The 20,017-nt window shown below is 53.7% G+C and overlaps 2 protein-coding genes across 10 annotated transcripts in view; one reads left to right on the top strand and one right to left on the bottom strand.

The window, feature by feature from the left end:
* The window catches only part of kif9 (kinesin family member 9), a 28,737-nt gene that overhangs the window by 6,031 nt on the left and 2,689 nt on the right, over positions 1-20,017 (top strand). For 2 of the 4 annotated variants that reach the window (XM_053859057.1, XM_053859055.1), the window contains exons 6-21: positions 696-779; positions 847-939; positions 1,005-1,152; positions 4,436-4,500; positions 4,567-4,644; positions 4,722-4,790; positions 5,027-5,131; positions 5,205-5,260; positions 5,377-5,431; positions 5,493-5,596; positions 5,994-6,161; positions 6,233-6,432; positions 6,494-6,646; positions 6,718-6,785; positions 6,851-6,955; positions 7,056-7,084. In XM_053859057.1, the coding sequence (XP_053715032.1) occupies positions 696-779; positions 847-939; positions 1,005-1,152; positions 4,436-4,500; positions 4,567-4,644; positions 4,722-4,790; positions 5,027-5,131; positions 5,205-5,260; positions 5,377-5,431; positions 5,493-5,596; positions 5,994-6,161; positions 6,233-6,432; positions 6,494-6,646; positions 6,718-6,785; positions 6,851-6,955; positions 7,056-7,070 (1,566 nt within the window). In that variant the 3' untranslated portion in view covers positions 7,071-7,084. Of the gene's footprint in view, positions 1-695; positions 780-846; positions 940-1,004; positions 1,153-4,435; positions 4,501-4,566; positions 4,645-4,721; positions 4,791-5,026; positions 5,132-5,204; positions 5,261-5,376; positions 5,432-5,492; positions 5,597-5,993; positions 6,162-6,232; positions 6,433-6,493; positions 6,647-6,717; positions 6,786-6,850; positions 6,956-7,055; positions 7,127-20,017 lie in introns of all 4 variants that reach the window. The other 2 variants (XR_008414126.1, XM_053859056.1) reach the window with 2 other exon arrangements.
* The window catches only part of scrib (scribble planar cell polarity protein), a 51,809-nt gene continuing 38,441 nt past the window's right edge, over positions 6,650-20,017 (bottom strand). Inside the window, exons 27-48 of one of the 6 annotated variants that reach the window (XM_053859052.1) lie at positions 19,930-19,986; positions 19,541-19,597; positions 19,232-19,316; positions 17,748-17,755; positions 16,603-16,977; positions 15,975-16,034; positions 15,824-15,871; positions 15,522-15,578; positions 15,288-15,410; positions 14,769-14,879; positions 14,421-14,471; positions 13,972-14,139; positions 13,386-13,545; positions 13,117-13,318; positions 12,955-13,044; positions 12,701-12,883; positions 12,385-12,527; positions 11,834-11,983; positions 11,716-11,753; positions 11,414-11,488; positions 9,464-9,512; positions 6,650-8,285 (exon numbers count right to left, since the gene is read on the bottom strand). In XM_053859052.1, coding sequence (XP_053715027.1) covers positions 8,161-8,285; positions 9,464-9,512; positions 11,414-11,488; positions 11,716-11,753; positions 11,834-11,983; positions 12,385-12,527; positions 12,701-12,883; positions 12,955-13,044; positions 13,117-13,318; positions 13,386-13,545; positions 13,972-14,139; positions 14,421-14,471; positions 14,769-14,879; positions 15,288-15,410; positions 15,522-15,578; positions 15,824-15,871; positions 15,975-16,034; positions 16,603-16,977; positions 17,748-17,755; positions 19,232-19,316; positions 19,541-19,597; positions 19,930-19,986 — 2,415 coding nt within the window. In that variant the 3' untranslated portion in view covers positions 6,650-8,160. The remainder of the gene's footprint in view (positions 8,286-9,463; positions 9,513-11,413; positions 11,489-11,715; positions 11,754-11,833; positions 11,984-12,384; positions 12,528-12,700; positions 12,884-12,954; positions 13,045-13,116; positions 13,319-13,385; positions 13,546-13,971; positions 14,140-14,420; positions 14,472-14,768; positions 14,880-15,287; positions 15,411-15,521; positions 15,579-15,823; positions 15,872-15,974; positions 16,035-16,602; positions 16,978-17,747; positions 17,756-19,231; positions 19,317-19,540; positions 19,598-19,929; positions 19,987-20,017) is intronic. The other 5 variants (XM_053859048.1, XM_053859050.1, XM_053859049.1 and 2 more) reach the window with 5 other exon arrangements.

Here is a 20,017-nt window from a genome sequence, read left to right as displayed (position 1 = left end):
TTTACATTAAATCGAACAGGCAACATTAAAACACAGCGCCAAATTCAGATGCAGCACCGATGACAACAGGAGAGGTGCAGCGAGGACATGAACCAGAGGAGGGTGAGACGAACAGCAGAACTTCTGTCATAAAAATAACAAAAATTCTCCTCATTGAATCCAGCCAGTCGACGACCTCACAAAAGTGGTGTGGAAGTGTGTGTTTGTGATGCGTGACATGAAAGAAGGCGCCGACTCTGACAGGCTTCTGTGACGGACGTTTTGTATTTAGCATTTATTCTTTTTAACATTTATATGTCTGCTGTTTACGGAGCATGTTATGTTACAAACATTCAGGCTGAATCAGATGGAGGTGAAAGACAAAACACTGGACTGATGTGAATCAGGATCTCAGTGGTCTCTGCTGATGAGGCTTCATGAAGCCGTCCTCGTTCTCAGCGCTCAGTAGGTGGCGCTCTTGGTTCAAAAGCGGTGCGAGTTTTCACTGAAATTGCAGTCAAAGATGAGAGAGAGTGCCATTGAGTGGCCTGTGAGTGAGGACACTGGTCCATGAAAGATCAACGGACTGACGTCAGTGTGGAGTTTTTACAAAGGAAAATAAGACCAAGTGTCTCAGGGTCTGCTGACCCCTCCGACATGACTCACGAGACTCTCACCCTGACACCTCTGTGACCCTGTCACACACTTGTCTGCAGGGCGGGAAGAACCGAAGCATCGGCTCCAACACTTTGAACCGGCACTCGTCCAGGTCCCACTGCATCTTCACCGTCCACCTGGAGGTCAGCTGGCTCGGCTTTGACCTCAACTGGCTCTTGAAGGTCTGGACGTGGTTGTGTTTTCCTGCAGTGTCGCTCCAGGACTCTCTCCAACGCCGAGTTCGTCACCTCCAAGCTGAATCTGGTGGACCTGGCTGGGTCTGAGAGGCTGAGAAAGACCGGGGTGAGGCGGATCCGTCTTCTTCTCGCGCGAGTGCTGCGACCTCACGTTTCCTCCCCTGACCCCAGTCCGAAGGGCAGATGCTGAAGGAGGCCGTGTACATCAACAAGTCCCTGACCTTCCTGGAGCAGGCCATCCTGGCTCTGGCCGAGCGGCACCGCGAGCACGTCCCCTTCAGGCAGTCCAAACTCACGCACGCCCTGAAGGACTCGCTGGGTGAGCAGCAGCGGTCGTGTTGGGCCCAGTAGAACCTGGAGTCGCTGAGTGGAGGGGTTGTGGCGGCCAGAACTGATGTGAGACCGAGGGGGCGGGGGGTCCACACACAGAAGGATATTCCAAATCTTGAGTGATACATGAAGATAAAAATCTTCTTCTAAATACTCAACGTTGGGATGGGCAAAAAAATATCGTGGTAAATGAAGTCATTTCAGCGATAACGATAATTCTCATGATAAATCCATGTGTCTCTCTTCACACTGTTTCATGGTGAAACTCATGAGTGGAGTTTGTCTCCAACACCATGGTTTGTTGACGTCTCAATAGAACAGTGAACTCAGTGCGGAGATAAGAAACTCAATGTTTCAGGCCTCTGGTAGAAGCCGCTGGTGTCTGACAGGCTGCTCTGCCAGCTTTATTTAGGGGTTAAACTGAGCCGTCCGTCTGCTGTATCTCATGTCTCTGAACAGTCGACTTGAACTATGGAGCAGTCTGGACACATTTCCTAGATGCTGCTGAGGACACATTAGAAACCATCAGGTGAATTATTGTAATTGTAGTTGTACAAGCAGACAGCCGGTCCCCTGTGAGAGTGTGTCCTCCATCAGTGAGGCCTAATGGGGACGCAGAAGAGGACGCCGCAGCCAATACTGGCGCTGATGTCCGTTGAATATCCAGCTATTTTCACCGCGGTGTCTGGCCGAGGCGCCAGCACCTGTGGACCCTGCATGTGTTGGTATGAACCGAGGCAGACAAGCGCGTCAGAGAACCTATGAGGACCACTCCATCTCATAAAACAAACACAGATCCAGAGGCTCGACCAGTGCCATTGTCAAAGGTTTCCTGTCTTAAAAATAAGTTTAAGGCTGTGTCCCATCTCTCCCCTCACACTGGGCTCAGTGTGGCGTGTCCCACTCCTCCTCACTGGCCGTTCACCACTTGAAATGATCCCTTCAAACCCAGGGAGCTCCGGAGCTGACCTGAAACCAAGTGGGAAGATGAAGTGTGGAGAGATGTCCAGGAGACCAAAGGACTTGATTTCACAACAGTGTTGGACAGGACCACAGGGACATGTTAGTAGCCAGGACCACTCTTCCTTTTGTTGACTTTCTCTGGTGTCACATGTCAGCCAGCCAAATGCTCCACCGTGTCCCACAACATGAACAATACAACATGGATGTTCAACAGTAGGTTTGGATTTCTTCTGAACAAACAACAGTGGGCTAGCATCCAGGCTAACGTTAGCATCCTCACACCAACCTCATACATCAAGTGTTGTCCCAATTCTGAGGGACGTCAGTCACTTCACTTGGTGGTCGGAGGGAGCTTCACAGTGAAGGGAGCTTCACAGTGAAGGGAGCTTCACAGTGAAGGGAGCTTCAGAGTGGAGGGAGCTTCACAGTGGAGGGAGCTTCACAGTGGAGGGAGCTTCAGAGTGGAGGGAGCTTCACAGTGGAGGGAGCTTCACAGTGGAGGGAGCTGCACAGTGGAGGGAGCTTCACAGTGGAGGGAGCTTCAGAGTGGAGGGAGCTTCACAGTGGAGGGAGCTTCACAGTGGACGGAGCTTCAGAGTGGAGGGAGCTTCAGAGTGGAGGGAGCTGCACAGTGGAGGGAGCTTCACAGTGGAGGGAGCTTCAGAGTGGAGGGAGCTTCAGAGTGGAGGGAGCTTCACAGTGGAGGGAGCTTCACAGTGGAGGGAGCTTCAGAGTGGAGGGAGCTTCACAGTGGAGGGAGCTTCACAGTGGAGGGAGCTTCAGAGTGGAGGGAGCTTCACAGTGGAGGGAGCTTCACAGTGGAGGGAGCTGCACAGTGGAGGGAGCTTCACAGTGGAGGGAGCTTCAGAGTGGAGGGAGCTTCACAGTGGAGGGAGCTTCACAGTGGACGGAGCTTCAGAGTGGAGGGAGCTTCAGAGTGGAGGGAGCTGCACAGTGGAGGGAGCTTCACAGTGGAGGGAGCTTCAGAGTGGAGGGAGCTTCAGAGTGGAGGGAGCTTCACAGTGGAGGGAGCTTCACAGTGGAGGGAGCTTCACAGTGGAGGGAGCTGCACAGTGGAGGGAGCTTCACAGTGGAGGGAGCTTCACAGTGGAGGGAGCTTCACAGTGGAGGGAGCTTCACAGTGGAGGGAGCTTCACAGTGGAGGGAGCTGCACAGTGGAGGGAGCTTCACAGTGGAGGGAGCTTCACAGTGGAGGGAGCTTCACAGTGGAGGGAGCTGCACAGTGGAGGGAGCTTCATAGTGGAGGGAGCTTCACAGTGGAGGGAGCTTCATAGTGGAGGCAGCTTCACAGTGGAGGGAGCTTCACAGTGGAGGGAGCTTCACAGTGGAGGGAGCTCAGAACCAAGTGCTAGTGTGAGGGGTAGGAGTGGGACACAGCCTTAAACTTCAATGTGGAACCAAAGTCCCCCAAACTCTCCACAAGTGCCACACACTGGTGTTGGCTGTCAAACACCGTGGAGCTGGAGAGCGCCGCTATGGTCTCGTCATCTTCGTGTCCTGCAGCGCGTGCCGTGTGTTACTAGGTTCTATCGTGAGATGCAGAGTTCTCATTCGCAGGGATTGTTTTTGGCGGTGTATCGTGTACGATAAGTTATCGCCCGTCCCACACCCCAGACCAAAGGAACACACACAAGAGGAACCATCACGGCGCGTTTACTGTCCTTGACTCCGTGTTTTTGAGCCAGGAACATGTTGAACATGTAGTTCATCAGGCATCAAAACTCACAGAACCTTTTGGACCAACCCGAACTGAGCTGCGTAACAACAGCGACTGAGTCCCTGCAGCATTTGGCGTCAACGCCTGTCGTCAAGCGTAAATACTGATTGGCTTTTCGTCACCTCAGAACGTTTTTCACTGTCCTCCTGTGCAACTGATCCTGTTCCGCCACACGGGACACTTCGTTCGACCTTCCTTGGTCTGGTTCTTCTTTGTTTGGATTTTTCTCTTTATCGCCACCTCCTGTCATTGTGGGGCCTACAGACTGCTGCGTAACACTGCGGACCTGTTCCACCTGGCTGCACCCGTTTCTTCGCCTCCCTTCTCCGCCCCTCCGCCATGACTCCCGCCATCTCACACCCCCATAATTGAACCCTCAACTGAAACACTCTCCCAAACTCTCACAACGAATCATCAGCAAACATCATGCACGCAGACTCCGCCCAGATCCCTCAGTGTGCTCGTCACCATGGCAACGATAGGCACTGAAAGACTGACTTGTGCAGGGTGTCTGTCTCAGCTGGGCAGCGGGTTAAAAGGTGGCAGCTCTGACTCTGAAGCTTCTGTGCAGGAGGAAACTGCAACACGGTGCTCGTGGCCAACATCTACGGCGAGGCGGCTCAGATCAAGGAGACGGTGAGAAACAGGAAGTGATTTCACCTGCGCCGACCGACCGGGCTGACTGCCTCCCGTCCCCCGCAGCTCTCCACTCTTCGCTTTGCCAGCCGGATGAAGTGCGTGCGCACCGACCCGGCGGTCAACCTGCACGTGGACCCGGTGGTGAGTGTGTGTGAGTGTGTGCGTGAGCGAGCAGTGAGGAGTTTCTGGTTTAACGGCGGCTGCTGTTCACGCGTCAGATTCGGATTAAAGAGCTGGAGGCGGAGATCGGAAGGCTGAGGGATGAGCTGGCTTTCTACAACACTCTGGTGGGTTCACTTTCACTTTCCACCACTGCTTTCCTGCTCTTCGCACCTCACACTCGCGTCAGCGTCTCACCAGTGAAACTGTGTTCAGAAGTGTTGCTACAGCCACATGCTAATAGTGGGAGGGGCCACAACAGTGGTTGTCGTCCATCACCCTGGATACGTTGGGCTGAACTCCAACCTGAAGGTCGCCATCTTCAAGCCTGTGGTTCTCATGATGTCAAGTGTCCCCCCTGCAGGCCAACCGGCCCTCCATGGTCTCGGAGCCCCTGTCTGAGGCCCAGCTGGCGGAGGTGCGGAGCCAGGTGCAGAGGTTCCTGGATGGAAGCACCAAGGAAGTCCAGGTGAGCTCCGAGAGACCGGTGTGTGACTGGCTGGACGTTTGTTCTCATGTTGACGCTCTGCAACACCTCACAGATCCTCAGCATCCGCCAGGTTCAGGAAATCTTCTCGCAGCTGAAAATGGCCTTCCAGTGAGTCCCACACCTTCACCGTTTCTCTCTTCATGCTGCTGCTGCTGCTGCTTCTTCTACTGTTGGTTCAGACCACACATGACACCAGAGTTTGAAACGCCTCACTCCATTTCCAGGGATCAGCAGCAGCAGGTTCAGGAGGTCAAGGCTCAGCTCTGCCAGCTGGCCAAGGTAGGTACCACGGTGAGACACCAGCCAGAGATGGGAGCCTTCAGGTGGGATCTGACCGCAGGAGTGGGACACGGCCAGCAGCAACGGAGACCTGGAGACCATCAGCACCATCAAGAGCAGCCAGCTGTCCAGCTCCAAGGGCCGCAAGTCCAGGGAGAAGTCCAGGTGAGACGCCTCCGGTTCTTCACACGATCTCAGGAAGCTTTCCAAAGACTGACCCTGGAACTGTAGTGAGGGGTTGATGGGGTGTGGTGAAACAGTGTCTTGAGTTTCAGAGGCCACCAGATGGCACTGTCAACGAATCCTCTCATCATTTCTCAAGCAAGGGCGCCATCTAGTGGCCTCTGAGGACACGGTTTCACAAAGCCTCATCTGCCCATCACCAGTGAGCAGGTCCAACAAAGATCTAGACATGGTTCTGATCCACTTGTCGGTGGTGACTGCAGTAGCTTGCAGGAAGCCTCCGACCTTCAGTGGCTCTCGCTCCGGTTTCCTCCCACAGGCTCAAAGCTGATAGAGGTTAATTGATGACTCCTGTTTTTTTTTTTTTTCTGTTCTCCAGCCTGAGCAAGCGAGTTGCAGAAGAAAGTCCAGTTGCCAGGAAGACCACTGATGGACCAGGCAAGTCCAAAACCCAGCTGCCGGAGAAAGAGCCGCCGGTCCCAGAAGCACCAGCAGACGGCCAGGACGGGCCGGACCAACGGGCCGACGGAGAGCAGTCACAAACCTGGTAGGTTCCACACACAATGCCGTCCGTGACGGTGGCTGCATCCATTGACCCCATGGTCCCCACCTCTGCAGCGCTCTGGTGACCAAGTCCGAGGCCTTCGAGGAGTTCAAGCTGGAGGAGGGCCGTCGCATCAACAGCATCCTCCACGAGAACAAAGCCATGCTGGCCAAGCGCCGCGGCCTGTACCGACAGCTCACCGACGAGGTCAACAGCGTCAAGTCGGCCATCGACAGGACCACAGCCAAGATCCAGAGCCGCAAGGACGTGCAAGGTGAGCGCCGAGCTGCCGAGATGCGCGGAACCTTCTTACCGACCAACGTTGGTGTGAGAAGGTGCGGCGGAGAAGCAGGACGACGTCCTGATGCTGCGGCTCAAAGACCTGAAGAACGAGTACCGACAGATCCGGATGGCCTGGAAGGACATGCAGGCCGAGGTCAACTACTGCCAGCACCTGGTGGACCAGACGCGAGTCTGTCTTCTCACAGGTCAGTCCTGCTTCCGACGCTCTCGGCACGTGCTCAGCTGAAGCTCACCCAGACGTCTCTGGCGTTTAAAGAGTTTGAAACCTGGTACAAGAAGACGGAGGAGCAGCAGGAGGTGAGCATGGACAAGAACTCGGAGCAGGTGAGTCACGGACGCTGGCGGTTGGACTGAAGCCTTTGTCGTGACGCCGAGTCCCGCGTCATCAGGACGAGCAGAGTCAGCAGAGCTCGGCGCGGCAGCAGCTGGACACCTTGGGGGACGAGTCCAACGCAGAGTCCTTCTACAACGCTCGCTACAGGTTCTACAAGCAGGTGACCGAGGCTCGACACGCACTCACATAAACACCAAGTGACCAGTGGAATTAGTGAAGGTCGAAGACTCGTGTCCTTGACGCCGGCTTTGTCTCCGCAGAGGAACTTCAAGTAGCCGAGCGGCAAAACGTAAGTTGGACCGAAGCACCACAGACACCGCGTCAATGAAAAGTAAATTTTTTTTTATTATTCCTGAACCACAAAATAGACTTCTTTGGTTGTACAAATTCACTAGTTACAGTCTGGTGTGAGCTCTACATCTTCACTCTACAACCTCAAACCTATTTGCGCAAAGCCACCCCCCCACCCCCGAAGAACATAAAATCATGAAACACAGCACGAACAACGTCGTGAAGCCCGAGTGACGCCGCCACTCTGTTCGAGACCATCGCTCTTGAACTGAGGCGGGAACATGTGACCTTCCAGTCACCTGACCTCAAATAAAAAGGCGTTTTTTGAATGGCTAAAATCGTCCGCTCGGACGCCGCTAAAACCGCCGCGCTCTTTAAAAGACCCAATTCAAGTCGGATGAAACCATGCTCGCGTTCTCAAACAGAGTGGGTCGGAACCAGCGTCATGTAAAGGTCCAAGTGAGGTTGTGGAGGCCGGTTCCGTCTCCACTTTCCAAAACCCAATATACATGCAGAGAGCAGCAGAACCCGAGCCCGTCCAGACGCTTGGCTCAGTTTCACCCACAAAGCTTTTGTACATTATTCACACCTCGAGTTTCAGTGGTATCAGATTTAAATTAGAAAATAAAACTGCCTTCACGCCGGCGACGTCCGTACCGTGACCCTCTGCCGACCCGTCCTACGCTGCCCTCGCGTGGATTAAAAGCAATAAGTTAGCGGTGCGGCCCGAGCGCGGAGGCAGCGGGACGTCCTCGTATGTACACCCCACCAGCCGCGGTTCACAATCTACTCTGGCGCTCGAAACAGGCCGCGCCACGTCCCATCTCTTCTCTCCTCCAGTATTTTCTCAAAAACGGCAATAAAGATTCCAAAAAATAAAAAGCGTAGAAAGAGACGAAGCCACCCGCGCCAGCTCGCCGGGACCGCGAAGAAGGCGAGACTGGCACCGGATACAAACGTGTGACTGCAGTGGTCGATGGTGAGGAAGTCTGACTGTAGTGTGCGTGTGCGTGTGTGTGTGTGTGTGTGTGTGTGTGTGTGTGTGTGTGTGTGTGTTCGCCGGCCGTCGCGGTGTTACGTGGGCACGGCGGTCTCCAGGCTGCGGCGGCCCTGCCTCAGCTTGCGCTTGTTGCTGTAGAGAGCCATCTCTTCCAGCGCGGTGGTGGTGGGCAGCGGGGCCTCCGGACTCACCATCAGGTCTGTGGGGGAAACAAGTCAGGGTCACATGCGGCTGCAGGCACCAGCTGTCAGTCACCAGGTTAGACACTTCCTCTTGGACGAAAACGTAATAGAAGACCATTCACCTCCGCCTCACACCAACAGAGGGCGCTACCTACTGGTCCATTGAACTATGAGCAAGTGAAGGACTTAAACCTAAACCAAATGAAGCTGGAAGGTCTAGGACCAGAGTGTGGAGCATCGTGGATGAAGACTGAACAATGAAGGAAGTTGAGGATCCTGCAGGAGAAACGTCTGAACACAAACGTTTCCCTTCACTGAGGCTCAACTGTGGGACCAGTGACTCGTTGGCTTCTCAGAACCCGCTGCTGCTTGATCCAGTCAAGCGGGCTTTTAGCTAGGAGGGCATCTGCAAAACATGAAAAAGTGGACGTCCGATTCTCGACTGTAGCTTGGCCGCTTCACTGCAGGGAAGCATGAAGGTGACAGCGTTTGGTGACTGTCTCTCAACATCCCAGGACGGCCCAACGCTGACGCGCCCCTGCAGGTCACATGGCCGCAAGAACATCCCCGAGCAGCACCGCACCAGCACGTTGGACTCGCCTCACCTCCAGAGTCCCAGTCACCCCAGCAGCAACCCTCGCTCGCCACGCATGTGTTTAGTGAACATGAACGATGAACACATGAACCAGACCAAGACAACATGCAGCTTGCAATGTTAGCAAAGGTCCACTAGAGGTCAGTAGACAAAGCCACACTACATGAGCAGGTGGATATATTAGGAAAGAATCCGCTAACTTAGCGCCGACGTGGCTATTGCTAGCATGACGGGAGCGTAAACACTGCAGACTAAATCATAGTGGAGATTGACACTGTCGCAAGTCCACCATTCAGTGTGGCAACAGTCTCATGGCTCTCTCACCACTCAAACGGGAGGCATGACGTTTGTCGGTGCTGATTTTGAATCTATTTCAGGCGGTTGGATGAGCAGCTGATGGACACTGGGTTAGTTGAGCTCACACCTTCCCCGACACACACACACAGCGACACCCCCATCTCCTCACACCTCTGACCAAGCATGCACACGGCTTCCTACCGACGGCAGCAGCTTATCCCAGGTACTCTCCTGAATCAACGGGACAGAACACACCTGTGATCAACGGCTCTGTCAGTGACCCGAGCGCTCGGCCGGACTCACCTGGACTGGCAGAGACGTCAGAGATGAAGTCGCCGGCCGTGTCGGGAGACTGGAAGGAGAAGAGGGGGAGGTCAGTGACTGGGAGCAGGAAAGACGAGTGTCCTTCACCAAGCGACCGACGAGTGTGTGACTCCACTGAAGCTCCAGAACCAAGACCAGGACCGGCCCCACACATCCCATCTTGTTAGAAGGAGTAGCAGAGTTCATGTGAGGTCACCCCAGAGATCGACCCGAACCAACCAGGTCCAGCCCACCACCCTCGGCTCGGAGGCTTGATTTGTTTCCCAGGTAAAGAAAATCTCTTGAGGCGGACCACATGGACACTGGACTGGCACCGGGTTAGTAATGGATGGACCTGCTCGGAGGTTCTCAGAGATGCCACCTGTGGAACCTTGGTCTGCATCCTCTACAGACCGAGCAGCGCCTCAATACTAGCAGGAAACCACTATCACAGACTTGAGATCGGTTCCCTGGAGCGGAACGTTTGAAACCAGGAGACGAGGTCACATCTCCTGCACCTGTGAGGCGCCAAAATGACCTCTTCCCTGTTGGTTGCTGGAGTCTGAACTTTGTTTGTGTCGAACTTTGTGGATTTATATTGGAACCGAATGAGCATGGCCTGCAGCTGAGGCAGGTTGAGTTGCCTGTGAATATCATCCGTCCTGTAGACAGCAGGTTCACGTCTGGAGGGTTTGAGCTGAACCTCTCTGGACGTTGTAAAGTCTTTAACAGGCGCCATCTCTTTGATTTGGCGGACCTGAGGACAGAACTAGGCCAAGTGATCACATGCAGACTGACGACACACACACACTCATCAAGTCACAGAGCAGGCGAGTCGATGGGGAGCTGAAGCTTCTCTGTCAGAGAGGAACCCAGCAGAGGCCGAAATGTGAGCGTGCATGAAACAACTGATGATGAGAAACGAGTCGGACAAGTGACTGGGTTAGGCGAAGACCAAGGAATCCGCCGCTCTCTAGTGTCGGTTGCAGTTTACATGCCGAAGCCACCAACTTTTGAAAGCTAAGTCCAGAGTGAACGTCTGGCGACAAAGTCAAATTGGTCGCTGTGTAAACACTGCAACGAAAAGGCTTGCGGCGCTACAGTGTCTGCATACGTTAACTGGCCACTGTGCCCTGATGCTCAAGAAATATGTGACAAAACTGCACTGTAACTGTGTTTATTTTCATCGGAACACACAAGGCTGTCGGCATGCGAAGCCTTTACCCCTGACTTCCTTGGAAAACACTTAGTGGCCAGGCGTAGTTACGACACCGCCCAATTCTGCCGAAGGTGATGAGCCACGTAAAATCAGTTTCACTAGGTGCAAGGTTTCTTGCATCCAGTCGTTTCGAGTGCCGTGTAAATGTATTCCAAGTTTGAAGGTGTTGACGGAGGAGGCAGCGATGACCGAAGAGACCAGTCTGGGTTTTGGTTCTGTTAACAGATGCATCTCCCAGGGCGTCACCTTTGAGCCCCTGCTGAGGTTTTTGTCTCTCAGCGCACCACTCACGCGAGGCTACGATTCTAGAATCAGCTCCGTCGTACTGCCACCGTAGCGGTTCAACGTCATGAGCCGAGGAGCGAGTGACCTGAAGAATCGCATCAAAGCTTGACTTGGGCATGCTGATGCTTGAAGTTGCAATTTTCAAGAACGCATGGCTCGTCTTAACGTTTGGTTCTCACTGTCAGTGACTCGGTGAGGACAGGCAACAGGATGACTGGCACAACGTGCAACACTTGGAAAGGGGGAAACAGCTGAGTCGGCGCTCTGACGATGAAGCAGCTCTTCATTGAAGGGATGAAAATTAGTCAAGACAAACCACATTAGTGACACTGACACCTCCTGGGTCAACAGAGACACTGCAAGGGAAGGGGAGCAGGGAAAGCCAAGGGGGAGTAGAGGGGAGGGGAGAGGCCCCGGGCCCCAGGACCTCAGCATGCAGCCAATACCTGGATGTCGTATACGGGTTTGGAAGAAGGAATGGCGGCAAACTGTCGGTAGTCAAACTTCTTTGACGACAGGGACTAGAAGGACAGCAAACAGGGATGAGCAGAGGTGGAGGAAGGAGGAGAGAGGATGGACGGAGGGAAGAGAAAGTACAGCTGAGGAGAGTGATAGAGAGAGATGAGGAGTAAAGGAAGCTGAGAAGCTGGTGGGTCATTCAAACAGCAGCAGTGACTAAGGGTCTTCGACCTCCTGTCACAAAGGAAGGTCAGGCTTGAGGCTCAGGGAGGAAACGGTTGTTACCTACCAGCCTTCCAGGTGACGTCACTCCGCGAGGACTCAGGTCTGGAAGAAGAGAAGCGTTCTTCAGTGACTGAGCTCTATTTCAAAGCTACAAGAGATTCAACAAGTTGCGGTTTTGGTACCTTCTAATGGGGTAGGGGATGGAGTGGGGGCGGGCGACGGCGACTCCGTCAGCTGATCCAGAGTTCCACGTTTCTTTCCGTCCCGAGACTTGGCGATGACCATCTGAGCTTTCAGAGCGTCCTGCTCGAGTGACTTCATCCTGCGAGAGGATGCGACCGTGAGACTCAGGTGTAGATGCAGCACTTGTTTGACCTCAAGAGAGGTTCTCAGACTCCACGACTCCTAAACCATCCTTGTCCTGGTTTGCTGCCACAGTTCACCGGGGCATCCCAGGAAAAGGACACACCTACTGCAGGTAGGTTCATTGTCCAGTTACAAACGGCTGGTGTGTGTTAGTAGATAACAGAGAGGACATAAAAAAGGAAGGCGCAAGGCAGGAAGGGGGCGGGGGGCGTGCAGAAGCAAGGCGGTGATGGAAAGGCAGAGGAAGCGCTGGCACAGTGCTTGAACCTTTCACATCTCGGCTGCGAACTAACTAGCCAACACCAAAGCACCCCAGCACACTCCCACGATGCCGTGCGTGTGGCCCTTGCTTGCTGGAGCCGAGGAGCAGACCTGAGCTGGGAGGCTGCAGTGAAGGAGGAAGAGGGGGGCGGAGGGGTGGTGCCCTGAGAGGCTCTCACTCTGGCTTGGTAGAGCCTCTTAGCCAGGTCCTGCTCATACTGCCTAACATCTTCCTCTAGATCAGAGGGCCTGGCCCACAGCACCAGGAGGAGGAGGAGTGAACATCAGGACAGGAGGAGGACAAAACAGCAGGGAGAACAGAGAAACAGAAGAAGACCAACGAGTGGCATATAAAACAGGAGATTGAAGCAGAGACGGTTTTCAGCTACACATACAAAGAGGCCAAGTCATCTGGTTCATACCGCGCTGCTCTCCACATGGCTCTCTTCTCTGCCTCCAGCGCTCGTTTCTCAGCCGGGCTCAGGTCCTTGTCAGGCGCGACTGACAGTTCAGGACTCTGCATTCGAAGCCGTTCTTGATGTCTGCGCTCTGCTTTGGCTGTTCGTATGGGAGCCGCCGACTCGCCGGGATACATTGGGATCAAACTGGGGGCGCGTGAAGAGGGTTGACTTCAGGGGCCAAGACGGACTCGTGATGATGAGTGTACGCTTCTTACCCAGTCATGGAGTTGGGCCTCTGCTCCAGCCTGAAGCTGTCGTCCAGAGAGTTCCTCTGAGAGTCGCCCTTCCCATCCACTGACGAGGGCCTGTTTGAGGACCAACGCACGTGAGCAGAAGCACGGAAAAGGCAGACGAGGGAACAGGAGGACTGAGCGTACCCCGAGCTGCCGCTGTAGCTGGGGGGCGTGGAGCAGTGACCAGATGGTGAAGAAACCGGCTCCACTTTGTACTCCACTCCGTCCAGCAGCACCTTGCCTGTGGCCTTCATTTGGGCCACCTGCTTAGTGATGTCCTCATCTTCTTCATCCTCATCATCCTCATCCAGAAGGTACTCTCGTGCTCTCTGCTCAAACTTCCTCTCTGAGGGAGTGAAACAAAAACAGTTGGTGAGTGAAAGAATCACAAATCCAAAAAAAAAGGAGCGCACCTTCTTCCTCCCTCATCTTCTTGAGATCATCTTCACCAACCAGGGAGACTCGAGGTTTGGGCTTGTCGGGAGTCTGCTGCTTCACGTCAATCTCGAAATACTTCTGTCTGTCCCTGAAGGAGCGCTGCTCTGGGCTGCTCTTGCCAGTGGGAGAGGGACTCTGCGGGATCGAAGGGACCATCAGAATGGGAAGCCGGCAGGTTGTCGTGTGCACAAGGGAGGAGGATCAGAGACGGGAATGATCAGTGGTGATTTGTCGGAACGATCGCAGCAGCGACGCACTGAAACAACAGAGCATGTTTCTTGGAAGAAGTGTTCCAAGTTTGGAAGTGGAGAAACTTGAGAAAGCTCAACATGTTGTCTTGTAGTCCCTGAGAACTCAGCTACTGCTGTTGGGTCAAGCAGAACATAAGGGAGTGGAGAGCAAGAAGTCGAAGCAGCTCTGGATTAAAACCCAGCACCATGAAGCAGAGTTTAGCTATGGAACTGCAGTGTTTTTTCGTCCGGATTGGAAAGCAAGAGGGGGCACCACCACCACCAGTCAAGCTGGGCGCACCACTGCCCAGGCGGAGGCGGCGGTGGGTACCTGCAGGTCCAGAGACGGCCTAGAGAGACGAGGCACCGCTGCCAGGCTCATATATTCCCGACGGTCAGAGGTGAGGGTGGAGCGGGGGGAGACCTGGCCGCTCACTCCCCTGACGACTCGCTCCTGACCCTGAACGCTATCGTCAAAAACCTCGTTGTTCAGCTCAGGCTGGAAAAGCCACATCACCGTGTCACCAAATGGTCAGGATGGTTTTTGGGGTACATGTCACCCAACACCGTTCAAGCTTCTGACACCCAAAGCCCTCGTGGATAAACAACTCTAACTTTTAATTTTACTGAGTTTGTCCTTGCTACGAAGACTCAGAGAACATAGAGCTACTGAATGAGATACACTTGCTGTTGAAAACAAAGAAGCACACCATAGTAAGGGCCACTGAACTGAGGGCCAGTTCAATCGCTAACAGTGGTACATGGAAGCGAATCACTCACCTCTGGAGTCAGCGGCTTAGAGTGGAAATTGTTTCTCAGCCCATAGAGATCCTGCAGTGAAGACAAAGGAGAGTTAGCCAAGATGAGGACTCGGCGTGAGACGGGACACGCAGCATGCCGACGCTTCAGTGTGGACATTAGTTCACCAATCACAAATGGAGTCAGTCGCCGTGACGGTCGTGATGACAGCGGACCACAAAACTGATGAAGGCATTCCACGTGTCACACAACGGCCCCCGCAGACAGTGTGCAGGATCTTTTCCGGACAGTGTCGGGGGGCAGGAGGGGACACCACAGCATGCTAGTTTTGGGACTACGACCCGGGCAAGGCCAGGCTGCAGGGCCTACCTGCGGCGGCTCCAGCACTGCTAGCGAGCGAGGCACGGCCGCGAACGCCTTGTATGCCTGCTTGACATTCATTGGCAACTCATCAGGAGAGATGGGGGAAGGGACACAAGGCTGTAGGAGGGGTTGGATGAAGGGGCCGATGGATGTGATCGAGTTGAGGGAGAGAAGAGGAATGGGAAGACATGGAGGGTAGACGATGTAAAACCAGTGGAGAACAACATGGCGGCTGGACGAGGAGAGACCAAGTTACAGACGCTCGAGAGCCTTCCTTCTGAAACGTGTGACGATGTATGACGATGGAGGAGGACACTAGCTTGCTACCTCTGCTCAGGGGAACTTCCCTGATGTGCAACCGGTTCCCTGAGAGTCCGGCCTGGGTTCAGTTCTGACTAAAATACGAATCTTCCTGCAGCCGTGATGACTGGAGCGCAGGTGCACTCCGACTTGGTGTGAGTGTCATGGAGAGGTGCGAGTAAGAGTGGGTGGAGAACAGCACTATGTTGAGGTGAGGGGTCTTACAGAGGTCTGGGAGTTGAAGGGGGAGGGGCCATGCTGGAAAGGGTTAGGGCTGTGGCCGTCCGGAGTGGCGGGGGACGAGCTCTGGCGCCCGCGTCCCACTGGTTGGATGGCACCGGGCCGCGTCTGCGCAGAGAAGAGACAGAACGTGAGACCAGCAGCCGGTGAAAGGCGTCAGTGTTGCTCAACTGGAACACCGTCTACTGGGGGAGGCTCAGTGATGGACCCGACACTCACTGATGATGGAGATGATGTGTCTCTGGCATTGGGGGTGGAGGAGTAATGGATGCTTGCCTGCAAAAGTCAATCATATTAAAATAAAAAAAAGGACGGCTGGATGGAAACAAAGAGGTCAGAGCAGCAGTTCTAGAGTCAACACCTGCCATCCTGTCAAGACCAAGTCGTCTTCTCATGACAGACACGAAGCACGAGTTAAAACCAGAGCGACTGAGGCCAAGCATCAGTTGGCTGCACATGCGACCCGAGGCGAAGACGCTCAGCTGTGCCAAGCTAAAGCAGAGGGTCAAGGACCCACTTACGAAGCGAGTCTCCCTGCCGGCACACGCGGGGCTGTGGGGAGGACCCGGCTGAGGGCGGAGGGACACTTTCAGCTAATCACACCCCACAGTGGCAGATGAAGATGGGAGAACAGCACGAGATAGAGATGAGAAGGAAGCGGCAGCTGCTCACCGGCTGGATGGTCGGTGAATAAGGCGCTTCTCTGATCGGACTGTAGTCACCCGACGGGGCCTAGAGAGAGTCAGAGAACAGAAGTGTTTACATCCCAGCGTTGGTGTTTCAAGTTTCTTACACTTCAGAGCTTCAGGAGGCGCAGCACCCCCCCACCACCCTCACCCGCCCCCCGACCTCAGCTGTCGAGACATTCAACACATTCCAACTGCTGAGGAATTGGAATGGATGTTTTACAAGTGAGATGGAGTAGACAGGTTCTCCTGCATCATCAGATTGTCGCAACTCCTGCGGCGACACACGAGAGCTGGTTTGGTTATGTCATTGTTAGCAGCGGAAGCAGCTTCGCCCGGACATTAGAACACGCACACAACAAGCCCAACACAAAACTGTTAGACATGGGAAAACAAACGGTCACTTCACTTTTCAGAATTGAACTCTGGATTCATGAATCTGTTTCCCTCTGACTCTGGCTGGGTCACCAGGAGGGTTGACTTACTTCACCTCAGAAGCACTCACACTGGTGGACTAAAACTCAGCCAAAGCTTTTAGGTCGTACGCCAACACAACATCAGTGCTCAGAAACACTCCATGCTGACGTCAAACCACACTTCGGCCGACCGCTTGCCTTGCTGAATAACCATGGCTGCAGCTGGCCGTGTCTCCCGTAGCCCACCGGCGGCCCGGACAGGATCCGCTCTCCAGGAGGAAGACCCTTCCCTCTACGGTTAGCCACCAGAAAAGGGTTTTCCTTGAAGCACATGGGCTGCGAGTCCACCAGACATTCTTCCTCCTCTTCCTCAGACATCAACGCAGAGTTCAAGGTCGTGGACGATCCAGCGCTGTCAGCTCCGCTGAGCTCTGACTTTGGACCGGCGGCGGGTGTTAGGTCTGTGTGGCCCAGAGGGTTTGAGGAGTGGGCTAGACTGTAGCCAAGAGGCTCTAAAGGGGCAGCGTACTGGACTTGCAGAGGGGCCTCCATGGAACTGAGAGGAGCAGGCAACTGTGCACGAGGGAGGACAGGAGGAGGGAACACTTGATTGATGACTTCGCCATGATTCATGAGACAGATGAATCAGGACCTAAAACAGCAGCATGAAACTCCCTTCTCCAGGACTTGCCCGGATTTCTTTAAATACACAGTCGACACTCAAACCTGCAGCAGCTGAAGTCACGTTTCTAAATTTCGCCTTAAAGCCAGTAAGATAAGCTCGTAGCTGCCGTCAGACGTAAATAACCACATTATCACTCGAGACACTCGGGAGCCGACAAGACCTCAGACTAAGACTGATGCAGCGAAAACCGACAATCCTTATTTTACACCACCAACACTGAAAACCTTTCACACGAGTTGTTGACCATCATGGAGAACATGCGACCTTCACTCGTCCGTTGAAATTGGCGGCAGCAAGAATATTCTTGTTTAACAGCAGTGAGCAGGGCCGGACTGTGGCGGGGGTCAGTGGGCTGGAATGTGAACCCCAGTGGCCCTTTGGCACCGGCGCTGAGGGACAGCTGGGGTCTGAGTGTGAGAGAGTCCACACACTTGTGAGTCAGAGGAACCACAATGAGTCACGACGCTATTAGAAGTGGTGTGAACGCACAACCTCGACACAAGGTTTGATATGAAGCTCAACTGCAGTCAGTCCCTGAGGATCCCTCAGAAAAGATGACCACTAAAACTGAGGCACTTTGTCAGGAGGCTTGTGGATGCGGACCTGGTTGTTGCGATTTGCGAGGAGGCACCTTTGACCTGACCTCACATAAGTAGACACTGGGTGCTTGAAGGGTCACTTTGATGGGAACCTTGAATACAGTTGCTTGAGCCTTGTTAATCCCAAGTGTCCTACTGGGTTTACACGAGCCCTCAAGTACCCTCTTATTCGCCCCAGCCTTGTGACCTTAGGTCCTCCTAATCAGAACCAAACCTGAGTCACCTACAGGCTCGGCTTCAACTCTGTTCCCTCAGATGTTCACGGCAGCTCTCTGAACCAACTTCATCAGTACAGGCCTCCAAAATACCTGACCCAGATGGGACTACAAGTTTTGATTTGACCTGACTTTGAAGTACTACGTGGGTTGCTCCGTTGACGAAGATGTGGACAGCCGACACAGATCTTTGCATGGACGCCCCTCACAGTGAAATCTCATGCCATTTGAACATTCAGACCAGGTTCTCAGAGAAGGTCATCAGGATTCTGGACCCTGCTCAGATGTTCAATTCAACAAGGTTTTGCACATGCTGTTCAGGGGCACAGACTCAAGGTAAAAAACAAATGTTGATACAAACACACACTTCAAACTTCAAGCCTGTTTTCTCAAAAATAAAGCTACATTTCTAGATGATCGCCACAGGAATCTCACGGCAACAACATTAAACCAGTGGAAGTCGCAACACAAAGATACACTCAGTCGAATTCAAATGAAACTGCTGCCCAACAGCTGCTTCATATGTGGCTCGATCCTCAACAAAATACGAGTCTAAGTTGCAGCTCACACACTTGAGTTCCAACAGATACCACGTGACAAGGAAAGCAGTCTTCAGAATGGGTTTGATACTCACGATGATGTGGTTCTGATCCTTCACTCCTCTAACAACTCAGACGGAAGCTTCCTCTCTGAGGACCCTCGCGACTCTCCCACAGACTCCACTGAAGGTTTAAAATATCGCAGAGGAGGTTGGCGGCGGGCAGCTGCGCCCCCTCCCCCTCAAACCCTTCAGTGCCTGTATGAGGGGTGGATCACCGCCTTCTTCTTTGGTTTCTCCTCACTCAATTCTTCTGAACTTCTGCAAGTCTCTCCGCCCCTCGTCCAGTCCAATCTTCCTCGGAGGTCTTTTAGCAAGTAAACATTTGAACATATGGGTCTGTGTGGACCGTTCCGATGGAGCAAGTCCCCTGCGGCATGAAGGCCAGGAATTTCACGCTGGGTTTCCATTTTTAAGCCACCAAGGCCGTTTTAAAGATAGTTGCAGCAGTAATCCCCGACAGACTCAGGGCCACGGTGGATTCCTCATTTATTGCTGCTTCAGCTGCAGCTCCAGCTCATTCATTCCCTCCTTCAAACCAGTTGGCTTAGGTCTCGTCTCAGGATTCTCCCTGGTGTCTGAGGCAGAAGACCTGCGGCAGTACGATCTGGAGGAGCCTTCCAGGGAACGTGAAAAGTTCTGCACTACAGCTGCCGCTGTTACAGCCACATCTCCGGTCCACCCATGAGACTCAAGACTCCCAACACATTTCACCAACAATGAGTCGCACATACCCTGTTGACCTTCTGCAGGCTGGTGGTGGGAAGAGCCGCTAAGGTCTTGTAGTCCAGCTTCAGTGGACCCGAGCTGATGTTCTACAGAGAGACCAGGGAGACCAGTTACTCTCACGTTCAGTGACATAAAAAGGCTCTTTGAACTAGTGACTGCATGTTGCTCATGACAATCTTTCGACACATGGAGGTTTAGTTTGGCAGTGGACCATCAAACTGTCCATTGCTTCACTCGTGGGCATCAGGTCTCAACTTTTCAGACTCCGACCTCCAGCTTCACTGAACCTCCCGGTCGATCAGTGTCTCACCTGCGTCTCCTCTTCTAGCAGCCGTGTGGCCTCCTCTCGCTCCAAGCGCATTCGCTCCTTCACCAAGACAGGAAGTGGGTGGGGATCGGGGGAAGCCAGGAAGACACCCAGACACACGATGCCGCAGTGGTGAAAGGATGAGGGAAGCAGAGCAGTGGTGAAGGAGCAGGAAGAAGAACAGGTGACCACACCAAACACACGAGGAGGAGAGAGAGAGAGAGGGAAGAGTAGAAGCCACACAGGTTAAAAAGTCAGCTAACAACTTCCTACCAGAGCAGAAAAAAGCATGCGAGGCGGGACGTTGCAGGAACAAGGACCCTTCATTCACTCGATAACTGAGCAAGCAGAGACCACAGCTGCACCTCGACTGAAGGAAACGGGCCACTCACCACTTTCTCCATTTCCTCTCTCTCCCACTGCGACGTCTCTCTCACCATCTCAGACTCCTGCAGAGATTCAACATTGTTACCATCCAGA

The sequence above is a fragment of the Synchiropus splendidus genome, chromosome 3, assembly GCF_027744825.2.
Source record: "Synchiropus splendidus isolate RoL2022-P1 chromosome 3, RoL_Sspl_1.0, whole genome shotgun sequence".
NCBI classification, from domain to species: Eukaryota; Metazoa; Chordata; class Actinopteri; order Syngnathiformes; family Callionymidae; genus Synchiropus; species Synchiropus splendidus.
The sequence above is the reverse complement of the archived record's forward strand: the minus strand, read 5'-3'. Positions and strand labels throughout refer to the sequence as shown.